At 55.3% G+C, this 16,452-nt stretch overlaps 2 protein-coding genes and 1 long non-coding RNA gene across 8 annotated transcripts in view; 1 reads left to right on the top strand and 2 right to left on the bottom strand.

Annotated features, from left to right (window-relative positions):
- FAM222A (family with sequence similarity 222 member A) overlaps positions 1 to 4,022 on the top strand; it is a 54,858-nt gene extending 50,836 nt beyond the window's left edge. For all 5 annotated transcript variants that reach the window (XM_006204900.3, XM_072953118.1, XM_072953114.1 and 2 more), the window contains one exon: positions 1,491 to 4,022. In XM_006204900.3, the coding sequence (XP_006204962.2) occupies positions 1,491 to 2,782 (1,292 nt within the window). In that variant the 3' untranslated portion in view covers positions 2,783 to 4,022. The remainder of the gene's footprint in view (positions 1 to 1,490) is intronic.
- LOC140690911 (uncharacterized) overlaps positions 1 to 6,760 on the bottom strand; it is a 42,161-nt gene extending 35,401 nt beyond the window's left edge. The window contains exon 1 of the long non-coding RNA XR_012066265.1: positions 6,625 to 6,760. This is a non-coding gene — a long non-coding RNA (uncharacterized lncRNA). The remainder of the gene's footprint in view (positions 1 to 6,624) is intronic.
- Positions 6,761 to 13,473: 6,713 nt separating this feature from the next.
- Positions 13,474 to 16,452, bottom strand: part of TRPV4 (transient receptor potential cation channel subfamily V member 4) — a 35,450-nt gene continuing 32,471 nt past the window's right edge. For both annotated transcript variants that reach the window (XM_072953584.1, XM_072953583.1), the window contains exons 14-16: positions 16,154 to 16,281; positions 14,579 to 14,700; positions 13,474 to 14,116 (exon numbers count right to left, since the gene is read on the bottom strand). In XM_072953584.1, the coding sequence (XP_072809685.1) occupies positions 13,959 to 14,116; positions 14,579 to 14,700; positions 16,154 to 16,281 (408 nt within the window). In that variant the 3' untranslated portion in view covers positions 13,474 to 13,958. The remainder of the gene's footprint in view (positions 14,117 to 14,578; positions 14,701 to 16,153; positions 16,282 to 16,452) is intronic.

Genomic DNA, 16,452 nt, shown 5'->3' on the forward strand with positions numbered 1-16,452 from the left:
GAGTCGGTCCCGAGCAGCACTGAGGACTATCTGTCTCAGGACCAGAGAGGGGCTTTGGATGGGAGAAGGGGGTCTACCCACCAGTGACCTGCCTCCCCTATGGCAGGGGCCAGCTTGCCCGCTGACAGTGGGGACAGTCAACCTGTCACACAAAGTGCACCATTCAGCTGACATGCTGACGGCTCACAAAACAGGCAGCAGCCGCCACGCTGGTCTTGCAGGTGATAGACTCAGGGAGAGGATGGGCAGCCAGCAGGGACAGGATCCCCCTTCTCAGTTGCCTGCTGGCTGAACGAGGGACTGTGAGGCCAGGATGAAGGCCGACAGCAGCAACCGCCCCCCCCACGCCGTGCCAGGCCCATGCTGGGCTCTGTCCACAGAGCACTCACTGAACCGTCCACAGGGTCACGGGCCATCATCACTCCATTTCACAGATGAGGAGAGGGAGGCACCGAGAGGACAAGGGAAAGGGGGCAGGAAGGAACACCCCCCCCCAGCGTGGTGGTGCGGGGGAAGGCGGCACCACGCAGGCAGGAGCCCTGGAACTCCCGTGCCCTGCGGGGAGGGGGGGGAGTGTAGCCCGCAGTCTCTTTGGCAAACTGTTGCCCATTTTCTCCTGAAGCTGAACGTTCTCTCCTCCCGTGTCCCAGCAATTCCACTCCCGGGCGTATTCCCAGCAGGCAGGACTCGCTGAATATGTTCCTCAGGGGTCACAGCAGTGTTTGCATCAGCCCCAAACCAGAAATGGCCCAAATGCCATCGACAGTAGGAAGGACAAGTAAATTGCGATACAGTCACACTCGAACACCACGCAGAGATGAAACAGAGCAGGTGCCGCCCCCACAGCCCCCCGGGAGACTCTCGAAATGTAACCTTAAGTGGGGGAGACCCCACGGTGCAAATGAGCACGTCCTGCAGGATTCCAGCTCACCCATGCTAAGGCCAGGCTTACCAGTCCACACTGGCAGAATTCGGGGTGAGGGGAGGGTATAGCTCGAGTGGCAAAAGCACATGATTAGCATGCAGGAGGTCCTGAGTTCAGTCCCCAGTACCTCCTCTATAAATAAATAAACCTAATTACTGCACCCCCTCTGCCAAAAAAAGAAGTCAGGAGGGCCATTCACTTGGTGTGGTTAGGGACTGCGAGGGGGCCTAACCCGCCCGAGGCGCCTGCCCCGCCACCCGGCCTGCCTACGGCCGCCGCCACTGCCACCCTCCGGGGCCTGGCACTGGCCCTCCCTTGACTGAGGTGTTATATGAGTATGCTTGTGAGAATGCACCATGCTTGTGATGTGTGCAGTTTCCTTTTGTGCTTTTACACTTTGATCCAAAGCTTAAAAATTTAGGAGTGATTGAAGGAGCACGTGACTGGATGGAGAAAACAGGCAGGGAGGGGCGGCTGGTGAGTCCTTCCGGGGAGCAGTGCAGGGCGTGGCTCGGGGCCTCCCCGGGTCGCAGGGTCAGCTCTCACCTGTGCTTCGTCCCCGCAGGCGAGACGGCGGCCAGCTCCATGCATTCCTCCCGCTACCCGAGCCCGGCCGAGCTGGACGCCTACGCCGAGAAGGTGGCCAACAGCCCGCTCTCCATCAAGATCTTCCCCACCAACATCCGCGTGCCCCAGCACAAGCACCTCGGCCGCACCGTCAACGGCTATGACACCAGCGGCCAGCGCTACAGCCCCTACCCGCAGCACACGGCCGGCTACCAGGGCCTGCTGGCCATCGTCAAGGCCGCCGTCTCCTCCTCCAGCGTAGCCGCTCCCACCGGGCCCGCCAAAAGCGTGCTCAAGAGCGCCGAGGGCAAGCGGACCAAGCTGTCGCCGGCCACCGTGCAGGTGGGCATCGCGCCCTACCCAGCGCCCAGCACTCTGGGGCCCTTGGCCTACCCGAAGCCGCCCGAGGCGCCCGCCCCGCCACCTGGCCTGCCCACAGCCGCCGCCACCGCCGCCTCCGTCATCCCCCTGCCTGGCCGCGGCCTGCCCCTGCCGCCTTCCAACCTGCCCTCCATCCACAGCATCCTCTACCAGCTCAACCAGCAGTGTCAGGCCCCGGGCGCCGCACCTGCTGCCTGCCAGGCCGTGGCCGTCCCCCACCCCAGCCCGGCCAAGCACGGCCCGGTCCCCAGCTTCCCCAGCATGGCCTACTCGGCCACCGCCGGCCTGCCCGACTGCCGGAAGGGCGCCGAGCTGGGCCAGGGAAGCACTTCGGCCTTGACGTTGGCTGGGGCCACCAAGCCCGCAGGGTTCGCAGACAGTGGCCTGGATTACCTGCTGTGGCCACAGAAGCCACCCCCGCCACCACCCCAGCCACTGCGGGCCTACAGCGGCGGTGGTGCAGTGGCCAGCAAGTCCCCCGAGGCCTGTGGGGGGCGGGCGTACGAGCGGGCCAGCGGGTCGCCCCTCAACTGCGGCGTGGGGCTGCCCGCCAGCTTCACCATGGGCCAGTACTTCGCCGCCCCCTGGAACAGCGTGCTGGTGACCCCCACCAGCGACTGCTACAACCCGGCGGCGGCGGCGGCAGCAGTGGCGGTGACCGAGCTGGGGCCGGGGGCAGCCCGGGAGCTGGCAGGGCCCCCGGTAGAGACCCTCTCGGGCCTGCCCAGCAAGAGCGTGTGCAACACGGCCGTGCTGAGCAGCAGCCTGCAGTCACTGGAGTATCTCATCAATGACATCCGGCCACCCTGCATCAAGGAGCAGATGCTGGGCAAGGGCTACGAGACGGTGGCTGTGCCCCGGCTGCTCGACCACCAGCACGCCCACATCCGCCTGCCCGTCTACAGATAAGGCCTGCCTGGCAGATGCACAGACAGACGGACAGGGAGCCAAGGGGGGAGGCAGGCCGCAGAACAGGGTGGGTGACACGCAGGGAGGGCCAGCCCCTCCCTGTGTCCGAGTGCCCATTGATGCCCACAGGGAAGCCAGGCTGGTTGCTGCCATGTGGCTGCCAGAAGGGGAGTGACAGGGTGGCCTCACTCACCAGGGCCCCTCCCCACCATCCGCTGCCCCAGGACACGGGGAGGGCCCAGGGCAGCTGCCGACATCCACGCCTTCCTCCATCCAAGCTGGCAGAGGCAGGGAGAGAAAAACCACTTAAAAACAGGAATGGTTCTTTCTGGCTCTCCAGGAGAGGGGCTTGGGCCACAGTGAGATCCAGGAGGAAATGTGACGGTCTAGAGTCAGGGTGGGCTAGAGCAGCGCCTGGGGTTAGACAGCTCCTCCCTCCACGAGCTCCCCAGTCTCCCCGAAAAAGAGCAGAGGGGGCTTATAAGTCACTGGGCCCACAGTGTCCCCCACTGCCCAATCCCAGGTGCAGACCACTCTGATAGAGGCTCCGGGACTACCGGCCCCCCTACTCCTCCTCTCCGAGACTCTCCTTCCCCTTCCTCACCATTCTTTCCCAACACAGAATCCCATCTCCATTCTCCCAACCCTGGACTACCACTTTTCCCCTTCCCTCCCATACATCTTACAGGGCTGCTGGGCACAGTTGTGCAGGCTGTGGACTGCACAAGGGCAACTCATCCAAGGAGACACCACTCGCATCCTAGACTTGTATATTTATTGCAGCAATTTTCTGAATCTTGAGGAAGGGGCACCATTAACCTTTTCGCACAAAGGCACCATAGGGGCTAACCATGCCAGAGGGACCACCCACTGCTTCCTCCAGGGGTTCTCCTAGGAGCCAGCGAGAGGGCAACCTGCTGGTTCTAACTGGGAGATCCAATCCAGCTCCCTTCCTGCAAGCCGCCCTCCAAGGCCCGCCCCACACCATTTGGGGGGTAAGGCAGGCAGGGGTCCCCTCATTAAATCCCCAAGGCCCGATTTCCCCAGGTCCCGGCCCCTCTGGCACTCCGGAAGCGGTACTGTATCTCTCCAAGGCCTGTTCAAGCACTAAGTGCATTTACAAATCTCTGAGAATGTTTTTTTTTTATACTAAAATTGACCATTATATTCTACTGTGAGAAGTGCGGTCTGCACTATATTGTTTTAAAAACGAAGAGAAAGAAAAAAAAAGGAAAACACAGATGGTGTCTCAGCTGTGGGATTGTTTTGTAGCTCTTGTTTTCGTTAGTTCTTCCTTCCTCCCCTTAGGAGTAAAATGCACTGTCTCCTCCCCTGCCGACGAGGCCGGCCAGGAGCCCCCTGGCCCCTCCTGTGCCGGGCCACTTTGTATGCGATGTTCCATCGACTCCTCCAGCTCTTTCCAAGTGCACACTGTCATTTACCCTGATTATGGGTCAGGCTAGTGATGGGTCCACAGATCAGCTGAGACAGAACTGAGCCCAGGTCCCTTTGGCTCATTCCCTGAGTAGTCCAGAGGCGGTCTGGGGCTGGCATCCCAGCATCGCTAAATTCCTCCCCAGTTCTACCTGTGTGCCTGGCACGCTCCATGTTTCCCTGGAGGCAGTGTGGCTGGGGACAGGCCAAAGTGGCTGGGCAGTGGTCATCTCCCTGGCCAGCCCCAGCACACACCCACCCTGTGCCCTGGAGCCCGGGGATGCCCAAGAGACCATCCTTGTCCCAGGATGTTTCGCATTTATCAGGCGCTTATTGTGTGCTGGGGCCTTTTCCTATACACGGCATTTTGATGGAGCCTTGCCACTGCTTTGCAAAACAGGGCATGTTCTGGAGGAAGCTGAGGCTCAGAGATGGGAAGCAACCTGCCTGAGGTCACACAGCCAAGTCTCTGGGAAGTTCGGGTTCAAACCCCACAACATAGACTCTTCCTCACGTCCTGTCTCCACCTGACCTGCCAGCGCAGCATCTGGACAGGGGGGCACCTGGGGGAGCCCCCAGTCTGAATGAGGCCTCCCCTCCCATGCATGGAGCCCTGTCCAGATGCCTGGTGTGGTGAGGTTCAGGGTGGAAGAGGGACAGAGGGGACACCCTGAATGTGACCTTGCAGTGGGAACACCCACCTCTCTAAGGCCAGGCCCCTGAGCCTGGCAGCACCCAGAGCCTCCAAGAGGAAAAGGCTGTGTCCAGGGTGAGATCCAGGCCCCTCTGATCTGGGTCAGTGAACCAAACCTATCCCCCAGGCACTGGAGAGCAGGAGCGGGGTCCCACTGGGTGACAAGTCAGGAAGGTCCACGCCATGTGGAAGACCGCTGGGAGTTATCACAAATAGGATGTAAACGGCAGTTGACAAAGTGCTCTTCTGACCTCACGTGAGTCTGACAACATCCCTCTCAGGTATGCAATAAAACCACCCCCAGTTTATAGATGAGGACACAAAGAATCTGAGAAATGGCCACAAGAAGCCAGGTTCTGGTGTCAAGCTCCAACCCCTGGGCCAAGCCAACTCCAGACCCTCCGCCCTCACGCATCAGTGAAGCACACCTGCGGGGCAACCCAGGCTCTGGAGCTAGATGGGGGTCCAAATCCTCCCAAGTCCAAAACCATTGCTACCTTGACTCTGAACCCGTCCTTCCCCAAAGGAGGCAGCACCAGAACCAGAGATGGACTCCAAGGAGGCTAAAGCACAGTGTGGGTAACTGGGAGAGGGGCAGGGCGGAGCAGTGGCCTGTGGATCGGCTGCTGCAACTGTAGGTGGCCCAGCTTCCCCAGGCCTGGGCCCACTGCCAGGCCCATCCACACTGGGACTTCAAGGGAGGGGACAAAGAAGACTGGAGCCACCCTCTAGGCCAGGTCCCTCACATCTGTAGATCCGGGCTGAGGACCTGCCCCCTATTCTGGGAAAACCTCACCCTCTACAAGCAGGCAGGTGGGGACACGGGGCACAGCCAGTCCAGGCTTGGCCCCAGGACCCAGCTGGGGTCCTAGCGCCAGCTCCATGGGTGCTTTGGCTGGTTTCTTCTCCCTGGGAGCTGAGCTAGCTGATCCAAAGAGCCCACCAGCCTCATCATTCTGGCACACGGCATCCTGCCCTTCATACAATCACCTTTGATTACCTCGTTGGAAGAGCAGCGCAGGTGATAACAACTACGTTATCACCGCTACAATTACCCACAGCCCAGTTACTGTAGGCAGACTGGCCACCAGGCTCAGTGCCAGGTGGGGCTGAGGCCTCAAGAGGGTTCAGGTGTGTGTGATAAAACGTGCACGTTCCCACGTCACAGACGAGACCAGCAAGGCTCAGTGAAGGCCACTTTGCCCAAAGTCACACAGCTGAGAATGGAGATCAGGGAAGCCGCTGGGGTAGAACTTAGGCCTTCTAACTCAAAATCTGAGCTCTTCAGTGCTGTGCTATGCAGAGACTAAATAAAACCACTACCAACCCCCAAATAGGGCTTATTTGGCTCCAGAACGTAGGCCCAGCCTCGGTTCCCACAGCCGGCGCTGCGGGGACTTCACGCTGGATGAAGGAGGCAGAGGGGAGAAACTACCATCCACCCAGCCCCCTCCCCGGCCCGACTGCAATCCTCTCTCTTCGTTCGGACACTAGGATCCTCTTGCTGTCCATGTAGCTATCTTGGGTGCATCCCCGTTAGAGCCAAGCTGCCCAAAACGGTAGCCACGTGTGGCTGGCCCAGAGCGGCGTCTATCACTCCCATTTTCCGTCATAACAACCATTGGAAGATCAACCCATCGTCCACAGGCACCAGAGGCGCGGGAGGGTTTCAGCAAACTTCCGAGTGGAGCGGGAACCATGTGGGGAAACTCACCTTTCCAGGGTGGCTCTGTGTTTTCTTGACTTATCCCAGCCTTTAGATCCCGCTCCCATTTCGACCCCTGCCTTGCCTGGAAGAAGCGACTTCGAACCCGCACCGCGCAGCTCTGAGCGGCAGCTGGGACTCCACGTGCGCCTGGGCTTCCTGCGCTGCAGTGCGCCTGCGCCTGCACTGCGCCTGCACTTCCGGGCGGATCTTAAAGGGCCCACGCGATCTCCACCCGGCCCCCTTCACGGGCCGCTGGAAGGTGGGCAAGCCTGGTGGGGGTTTTTTTGTTTGTTTGTTTAAATCACCACTATCACCAGCTCGCCAAAGAGCGGCAGGATGGTGGGGGGGGAGGCAGGAAAACTGGCCTCAGTCTCCTATAGGCTCCATGTGTGGCCCTGGGCGACTTGCGTGGCCACTCTGAGCCTCATTTCCAGTTCTCTGAGCCACTGTCAAAGGGAGTGGTGGCACTTGAAGGACGAGGACGGCATCAGGTGATGTGTGATCAGGATGACAGGGCAAATCAGTCTTGTGAGTGGAACCCCCTGAGTGCAGTGGGGCCCAGTGGGTCCAGTCCTGATGCTGGCCTTTGGCATGTGACTGCCCCTCTTTGAGCCACCTATTTCTCAACTGTAAAGTGATACTAATATTACAAAGCACTTGCCATGTGCGGTTAAATGTAGGAGACGGGTAGTCAAATCTGCTGGGCAGAACAGAACACTACCTGTTCTGTTAGGTGTATTATTTCTGTCATCGCCTGGTCTAGCTGGTTTTCACGTTGGAAAGTGGGTTTCTATGTTAAAATAGTTTGGAAAACAGATGTCTATCTCCTCCTCCCCACCATGATCTTGAGATGCACAAATCACATAAGCACATTAAAGGCTCTGAAAAGTCCTGCAGGCAAGATAGCCTTCCAGCTTTAACTCAGCATTTCCCTAGCTTTTTCCATCACCTAAGTTTTTATTTCTATCTGTTAACATCCCAAAGTATAAGCCAGACTTCAGGAAAGACTGAGTCCTACCTCTTGGGTTGCAACTGGGGAAACTGAGTAAGTCCCTTCTCCTCACTGGGCTTTGGTTTCCCCAGTTGCAATACAAAGGCTCCTAATGAGTTTGCAGCAGAGCAAGAACTGGATTCCAACCCCAACCTGGAGTCACTGGGCCTCACGTCCTACCTGGTCTTTGTCTACCATGTAGAGCTAGGCCCAAAGGAGGGGGAAGCCCCCCAGGGAGAGAGAGGAAGCCCTCATTTGAGAAGTACAGGTGATAAGAAAAGTGAGTTTCAGAGAAGGGAGGCAACTTGCCTGAGGGCACACAGCCATTAGGCCTTAGACTTCAGAGGCAGATACAGATCTCTTTTTCTCCTTGTGAGGGTGGCGAGTGGTGATGGTGGGGTTTCCCGAGTCTTACAGCCTCAAGACACACCTAACAGGGAGCTCACCCAGGGGCTCCTCCCACCCTGGTCCCCAGGTTCCAAGTTTCCCTCAGGCCTCCTCTCGTGGGTGTGACTACAGCAGCCCCTGGTGGCAGATCTCCAGGATCAGCCACCCCACCAACGAATCTGTGGGACCCAGTGGGTGCAGCCCAAACTGGGGGGGGGGGGGGGGCTAAGAGCGAGGGAGAGTCTCTGCTGTTACTGAACACCTTGAGGTGCAAGAGGACTCTGAGCTGGGGTGTGGGGACCTGTTTGGGTTTGAGTCCCAGGTCCACCTAACTTCACCTGTTAGAAGCCATCACAGCCTATTGCTGTGGAGAAACAGAATGTGCCCATGCTGTGTAAAGGCCAGATTGCTATATAAAAAAAAAAAAAATCCTGCCACCGCCCCTGATCCCTGCCCCAAACAGGCACCTCCTCCTAAGACAGTGAGTTCAAATCCTGACTCCACCGCATCCAGGCAAGTGCGTTTACTTCACTGGGTCTCACTTTCTTCATCTGTAAAATAGGCAAAAAATTTTGTTCTGGTATCTTCATGATTTTGGCAGAGTAATAGGAAACTCTGACTCACTGGTATAAATGAAAAAAAAATGATCTCAAATAATTATAAGAAGCCTTAAGATGAAGTGGCTCCAAAGTTGGTTAATTCAATAGCACAATGGTATCATCAAGGACCCACATCCTTTTCGTCTTTCTGTTCCACCAAGCCCCTTCATGGTCACAAAATGGCTGCTGCTACTCCAGGCATCACACCCAGACCTGAAAGTGCCCAGCAAAAGAGAAGAAAGTGTTTCTTATATTTCTCTTTTTTCCCCAGAACTCCTCCTCCTGCAGCTGACTTCTCCTTTTGTCTCATGGGTCAGAACTTGTTCCCACGGCTATTCCCACACTAATACCTAGTAAGGCAAAGAGAGTCACAGTAGTTGGCCCAGGGAAGCCCATGAAGCAGAGTGGAGTACCCTGAACAAAATGAGGTACTGTGAATCAGGAAGAGAGTTACAACTTCTGGAGAGGCATTCATAACAGTATATAAGCTCCCACATGGTTCCTGAAATATGAATACCAAACACTGAACACAGCACCGAAAACATGGCAGATGCTTTATGTGTGTCCATTTGTCCCCTCCTTTCTGTGCTTCCCTCTGAGAACACAGGACTCCCAGCCTGGCCTCTCCTGACCCAGCCTCCCGCCCTACATCCCTGCCCCACTGCCCCCTCTATCCTGTCCTCTGGTTCCATCACCACCATCTCCTTTTGTTTCTGTCTCAAAAGCTTGGGGGTGAACAAGGATCACTTTGTCCCGGATGACTTTGGATTCCTAAAAAATAAAAGACAGGAAGTGCTGGATTCTCATGCAAATGCTTTCACCAGGGAGTCGAAAATTAGTAACAGTATGAAGAGAGCCCTGGAGTAACTAACCACCCCGTCCAAACAACCCAAGTGATCAGAAGACACCGTTATCCAGGCGAGGTGTAGAGATCGACTGCTGACTACAACATTATTACATTCGGAAATGTCAGAAGCATGCGTACGCGGGGCGGGGGGAGGCGGGGGGGAGATGAACAGTATGGTTGAAAATGGCTTTTGATTAAAAAAAAATCCCCAGCATTCATCTAAAACAATAATAACAGCTAATAATAACAGGGCTTGTAATAATGAGCTATTCATAGGCATAAGAGGTAATTGTTCAATTAAGATCCGAGAGTTTCTAAGACTGTCTTTTCTGATGGGGTCCCATTGTTTTTGACTCTGGTAGCACTAATTATTTCCCAGTAGTGCTTTAAACTTGGGATGAAAAAAGCCCCGCTGTCAAATATGACATACAAGTGCTTTATCATTATTAAATACACATACATGCACATAGTAAGAAATCCTTGTTGGAATGAAGTTAGGGGGTATGTTCAAAAGGAGAGGGTGTCTCGAGGAGACAGTCCCAGGGACTCAGCCAGAGTGGCAGGCGACAGCCAGGGTCTTTGCTCATTGCAGAACTGACCTGACCTCATCACCTCTCACCCCTCAGGGGTCAGAGTGTTTTCTCTCCACGATGGGGTCTGGCGGGTAGAATGCTTGGGTTCAAATTCTGTCTCTATCACTTACAAGCCAGATGCCCTGGGCAAGAGGTTTCCTGTCTCTGAGACTGTTTCTTCATCTATAACGTAGAGTGCAGGGGACATTCAGTCTTTTTGGCCTGACCAGGTTCTACTTACTTTCTTCTATTGTCTGTACGCATTAGCTATTGCCACAAAATTGATGCCTGCACGTGAAAAAAAAAAAATCACAAAAACTCAGCGGCATACAAGAAACTTTTGGGGGTCACGCATCTGCAGCTGATCTCAGCGAGGTTTGTCTGGGATGATGTAGCTCTGCTCCACGTGTCTCTCATCCTCCTCTTGGGGGCTGGCTTGGGCATGTCCACTAACATCCCATTGGTTAAAACAAGTCACATGGTGGGGGGAGGGTATAGCTCAGTGGTAGAGTGTATGCTTAGCATGCAGAAGGTCCTGGGTTCAATCCCCAGTACCTCCACTAAAAACAAACCTAATTACACCCCGCCAAAAAAAAAGTCACATGACCAACCCCAGGGGTGCAAAGTCATGCTTTACCCACTGTGGAAAGACAAAGCTATACTGCAAAGGAATGGCTAAAAGAGGGGTCAGGGCCATCACAGGGCCAACACAGTCTAGCACAGGTATCAACATTCCAACTTTCCTCAGGAACTGCCCCTCTCTATCCTCAGTCCCTGTGGCCCAGGAGAAGCTAACCCCATCGCTGGTTCTAGCTTTGCCTTTCAGAGATTCTGAGCCTGAGGTTTTTCTCCATTAAAGAGAGATTAGCAAGTATTGGAACGGTATTAAAATTCCAGAAGCATCAAACTGAGACCCGTCGGAAGGCTGTTTTCCTCTAAGTAATTCTATGTCCAGTATGTCCCCTGGAAATATTTTGGCATACCACCAGCACATGTCCTATATGCTGAAAGACAATGGGAAAGGTCATCTTTAAGGTCTTACAGGAACACGAAATCTCAAAGACTTGACAATACTTTAAATCCCCACCTAAACTGCTTTTGAATTATTGAAGATCAACACCCAAACCATCAAATAGTTAGAAAATCACGGTAGAAGAAGTTACTATCTATTTCGCTAAAAATGTCCTCAGAGGAAAATTCATAGCCTATAATTATTTCATGATTTTTAAAAAATCGGTGAATGAGGCATTCACCTCAATAATCGATTGAGTCTTTTTGAGCTGAAAGGGTGTTTTGATCTTATGGGCCAGCCCATCCCATAGGCCCCTAGAGAAACAATCTCTTTACAGCCCCAGAATGAGTCACTGTCATTTTCCGTGACAGTGTTGCCCACCCTCCAACTAGAAAGATGGAGGGGAGGGTGGGCATCTGGGAAAAGCTGTTACTGGCCGCCTAGGCAATCCTGGTTTCCCCACCCTCCTTGCCCACACAACTCAGACCAGGCTGGGGAAACTACCTTCCTCCATATTGCCTTCTTCTTCTTTAGGGCAATTGCTGCTTCCTGCCTGCTGATTGGCTGGAGCGTGGGACACGTGACACAATTCTGGCCAATAATACAAGAAGGGAGGTTGGCTGGGGGACTTCAGGGAAAGGTTTCCTCTCCCATTAAAAGAGACCCAGGAAGAACCATCTCTCCTTCTTCCTCTGGATGCGATGCCTGATATGGTGGCGCCATCTTGTGTCTTCGATGGAAGCCCGTGTGAAGAAAAAGCCAGCACACCTGGTGGGTGGTGCCTAGCTTAGTACCTTCAGTACCTGATAAATGCTTGGAGGGATAAAGGAGCTGGCTGAACCCTTCATGAATCACAGAGACTGAATTCACCAGCTTTCCTGCCCTCCCTAACTTGAAGACTTCCTGCTAAGACAATAAACATTCTTTCCTTCAAGTTCTCTGTGACTTGCTGCCCCAAGCACATAGCTATACAAACACTACAACCACAATCGTCTCTTCCTTGAAAAGCCCAGGGAACTACTTGATCTTCATGAAAAGCTGTGCCCCATTTTACAGATGAGGACACTGAGGCTCAACGTTTAGGACCTACCCACCATTACCCAGAAGGCTTGGCTCAGTCAGGGAGGGCATCCCCACCTCCAGTCACGGGATTGGCTCAGGCATGACATGTGACCCCAGTCCGTCCAATCAGAATGGCTCTTGGGACCTCCTTTGAGAATGCTGGGTGAGGACCATCTGTGTGTGTGTATGTGTTGGGTTGGAATGAGGAAGCCTGCCGCCCTGGGAGGAGCTGGGTCATCTGTGGACCACAAGGAGAGCCCATCAGCCCCTGGAAGGCAACGTAGAGGGAGATGGAAAGAATGGGTCCATGGGAAGGTTGGCGCCCCCCAGCCACCCTCAGTGGCAACACAATTCATGTCAGCTTGGTTCTCCTTTTGCTGAATAGACTCCAGTCCCTCAAGTAACTGAGTCTCATCCTTCCGGCAGATGGGGACTTGGAGGCCCAGAGGAGTAAAGTGACCCATTGCCACAGTTTGGGCCAAAGGGGCAAGCCCATGTCTGCAGACCCCATGCCCTGTGCTTCTCCCACTGAAGCCGCCCTTGGCCCGGTCCTCAGAGACCCAAACGCTTCTCAACTGAAGCTTCAGAGGGGACCTCAGACCTCATCCGAGCAGGGACCTGGGAGGTCAGAGGGCAACTTCAGCTGACTGCAGGTTCCTCCGCTCCAGGGTGGAGCAGCAGGATGCGGTGTCTGTGGGGTCCCTCCTCATAACCAGGGGGCTTGATCAGCAGTGGGGTGTGACCCTGGGGAGAATGGCTGCCCTCGAAAGGGAAGCAGGTCAGCCTTCAGCTCCAACTCACATTCACAGCTCTGATGGCACGTGGTCCCGTCCCCACCCCAGGCTCCACAAGCACTGTCACCACTCCAGTCGCCACCACTGTCCTTACTAAGGCCACTCTCACCCTCACCATCCCCCCATTGCAGACACTTGATGGCACACCCATTTCCAGGGCTGTCATCTCCACCTCGGCTCTGGCCCTCCCCAGCAGCTGTCCTCCCCACGCTGGCACAGTGTTACCCCCACCAGTGTCACCAGGCCATGATGAGCATTCCTGTCCCCCCACCAGTGTCATTATCCCCTCCCAGCATTCCTATAACCTGACCAGACTGACTTTCACCCCGCCAGCACCATTATCCCTCCACCAGCCTACTGTCACCTCCTCTCTTCAGCTCTATCTTCTGTATCACACTCTATCTCACCCCCATCTCTCAGGCCACCACCCCTAGTCCAGCCCCCCAACCATCACCCTAAACACCACCTTGGTCATTATTACTGCCCCTCGTTCTCATCCCCGCCCCCCGCAGGCATTTCTTAGCTCTCCCATCTCCATGCCAACACCCTGTGCCTGCTACGCTCCTCCCACCATTGTCCCCACCATTTCCACCATCAACGAACATTTATTGAGCACCGACAATCCCAGGCCTCCTACAGAACACACAGAAGGCGGGCCCCTTGGCAAAGCCACCACGCTTCAGCACACGGTGGCCTGAGCGGCCCAGGGTGCAGGGTGGGGCTGGGGGCTCAGCCCGCGGTGCCCCTGGGACGGGGTCCTGAGGCCTCTGCCAGGCTCCAGTTCCGGGCAGGGGTCGTGCCGCTCTCCTAGGGCAGAGCAAATAAATAAATGGAAAGGCAAAGAGGCCCTGGTGTTGCTTAGCTGACTCCATGGGAGTGAGAAAGGCGGCCAGGAGCCTGGTGCCTGGGGAGTGGGGTGGGGGAGCCAGAGGGTCCTGGGGCCTCCCCGGCATCTCTGCCCAGCCCTCACCTCTGGGGGCTGAAGGAGGGTGCAGGGGACACCCCGGGGGGTGCCACTGAAATGCAAGTGGACTAGAAGTGGGCAGTGGAGGGGACCCTGTTCCTGCCCACAGCGCCTAGAGGGCGGCATCGTCAGTCCTCCACTTGGGCGGGTAACTCTGCTGGTGGCCATCACAGCTGGGCTTCCCCATGTTGTCCAGAGGCACCACCACCTCGTCCGGGTTCGAGTTCTTGTTCAGCTCCACCACGCGAGGCACCACTGAGGACCAGCGATCTGCAGTGAGCACGGTGGGGGGAGGGGGGAGGGTTGGTGGAGGGTGCCCGTGCATATATTGAGCACCTTCTGTGTACCGAGGCACTCCACAGTGCTCTAAAGGGGGAGATATATTATCCCGGATTTAAAGAGGTGGAAAGCGGGGCTCAGAGAGGTCACGGAGTCTGCCCAGGAACACACAGGAATAAATGAAAGAATCAGAATTCAAGTGCGGGTCAGAATGCCTGAGCACCTGTGTCCTCTCCACGGTGTCTCATGTGCTCATTTGGGTGGAAGTGAGGGGCCCCGGGCACTCACAGGCAGCAGAGGAAGCTCAGTGGCCAGCCTATCGGACCCACCCATTCTACAGATGTGAACACTGAGTCCCAGAAAGGGGACAGGACTGCTCAAAGCAAATTAGCACTGAGGATGGCCAGGGATCCCCCCTGCACGCCTGAGTGCCCCCCACACCCCCCGGCTCACCCCTCCGGAGGCGGCCCACGGTGTGTGAGAAGCCGTAGTACTGGTAGCTCTCGTTCTTGCCAGGGTCCTCATTAATGATGCCCAAGTTCTGGTTCCAGTGAGACCAGTTCACCTCGTCCACCCTGGTGGGGCCACAGGGGAGACAGGGTCAAGGGGAGCCCCCCTGGAGACAGCACCCCTTCCCCAAATCCGGGCAGCCTCCCTGCTCTACCTGCCCAGCCCCCCTCCTCCTTTTTTATCATTCTGGTGAAATACACATAATAGAAAATTTGCCATTTTAACAATTTTTCAGTGTATAGTTCAGTAGCACAAAATACATTCCCAAGGTTGTGCAACCATCACCACTACCTATTTCCAAAACATTTACATCACCCCAAACAGAAGTTCTGTACCCCTGAAGTAATTATGCCCCATTCCCCTTCCCACCAGCCCCCGGTAAGCTCTGCTTTACTTTCCGTCTCAATTTATTTACCTGTTTTGGACATTTCGTATAAGTGGAATCATTTTGTGTTTGGTTGCTTTCACTTAGAATAATGTTTTCAAGGTTCATCCACATAGAAGCATGTGTACTGCATTCTTTTTTATGGCTGAATAATATTCCATTGTGTGGAAGGACCACAGTTTGTACGGATATACATCCATTCATCTGTGGATGGGCAGCACACTGCTTGATTCAGTAATATTATTGGGACCCCCTCATAAAGTCAGGTTACAGCTCTGTGGGCCCAAACGGGCTCCATGTAATTTTTCCTTTCTAAATTTATTTTTGTTATTTTCATTTAACTTCCACTTTTTGAGCAACTGCTCTGGGTCAGGAGCCGGCAAGGAAGCTAGACATTCACTGCTCCCCTTTTACAGATGAGGAAACTGAGGCTTGTTCAACTGTACGTCCAAGGTCACCAAGCTGACAAATCACAGAGTCAGGACTTGAAGTTTGGATTCAAATTGAACCAGGCTGACTAGCTGGCCTGTGAGGTGGGGTAGTTATTGTAGTGGAAACTGACTGTGCCTGACTCCAAACGTGATGCTGGTGCTCTGGGCTGGCAATCACGTTACAAAGAACGAATCAGCTTAAAAGGTTCACCCAGCGGGTTCCCCTGAGAAGCTGGCATTCCCGATGCATCTGGGTAATGTCCAAAGCCCTGGAAGCTGCTGATTCCTTGGTTTTCCCCTGTTTAGCTGAAGGCCTGAGGCCAACCCCATTTTTCTGTCGATAGAGGGAGATGCCCGGCATAAGCACCACCTCTGAGCCTGTTTCTTCCAGTAAGAGACAGAGGGGCAGCAACACCAGTTGGTGCGCGGTGTCGTAGCTGCCATCAGGTGCTGACCCGGCATGCCTCACGTGCAACCCGTCTAATCCACATGGCTGGCTGAGGGAGTGCCGCTGTCACCGTCCCCATTTCACAGATGAACAAACCAAGGCTGAGAACTGAACCAACGTGCCCAAGATCATCCAGTAGAACTGAGTTCTAGTCGGGCCCATTGGGCCTCGATGGCTCGGGAAGTTGCAATGGGTAGAAAACATATGGGAGCGCGTCCACCCAGGTTGGTCCTGCCCAGCCCACCCAGCCTCACCTGAAGCACCACCTGCGGTCCGGAGTGCCGTCCGAGCTCTTGCCCACAGTCACCATCTCGCCCGAGCGGAAGGCCTTCCTCAGGAACACGGGGAAGGAGCGTTCGATGTCCAGGATGGTGGTGGCCCACTACGGGGAAGGAGGGAGGGAGGGCTGCGGGTGAGCCATCCCAGCCCCGCCTAACTGCTCTAATGGCAGAAATGATGCTACGGGACAAGGAGGGCAGAGAACTAGGCTTTCCAGCTCTCGCTGCCCCTGGAAACAGGGTTAGACACTCAAATACCCACAGGGGCCTGGCAG

The sequence above is a fragment of the Vicugna pacos genome, chromosome 32, assembly GCF_048564905.1.
Source record: "Vicugna pacos chromosome 32, VicPac4, whole genome shotgun sequence".
NCBI classification, from domain to species: Eukaryota; Metazoa; Chordata; class Mammalia; order Artiodactyla; family Camelidae; genus Vicugna; species Vicugna pacos.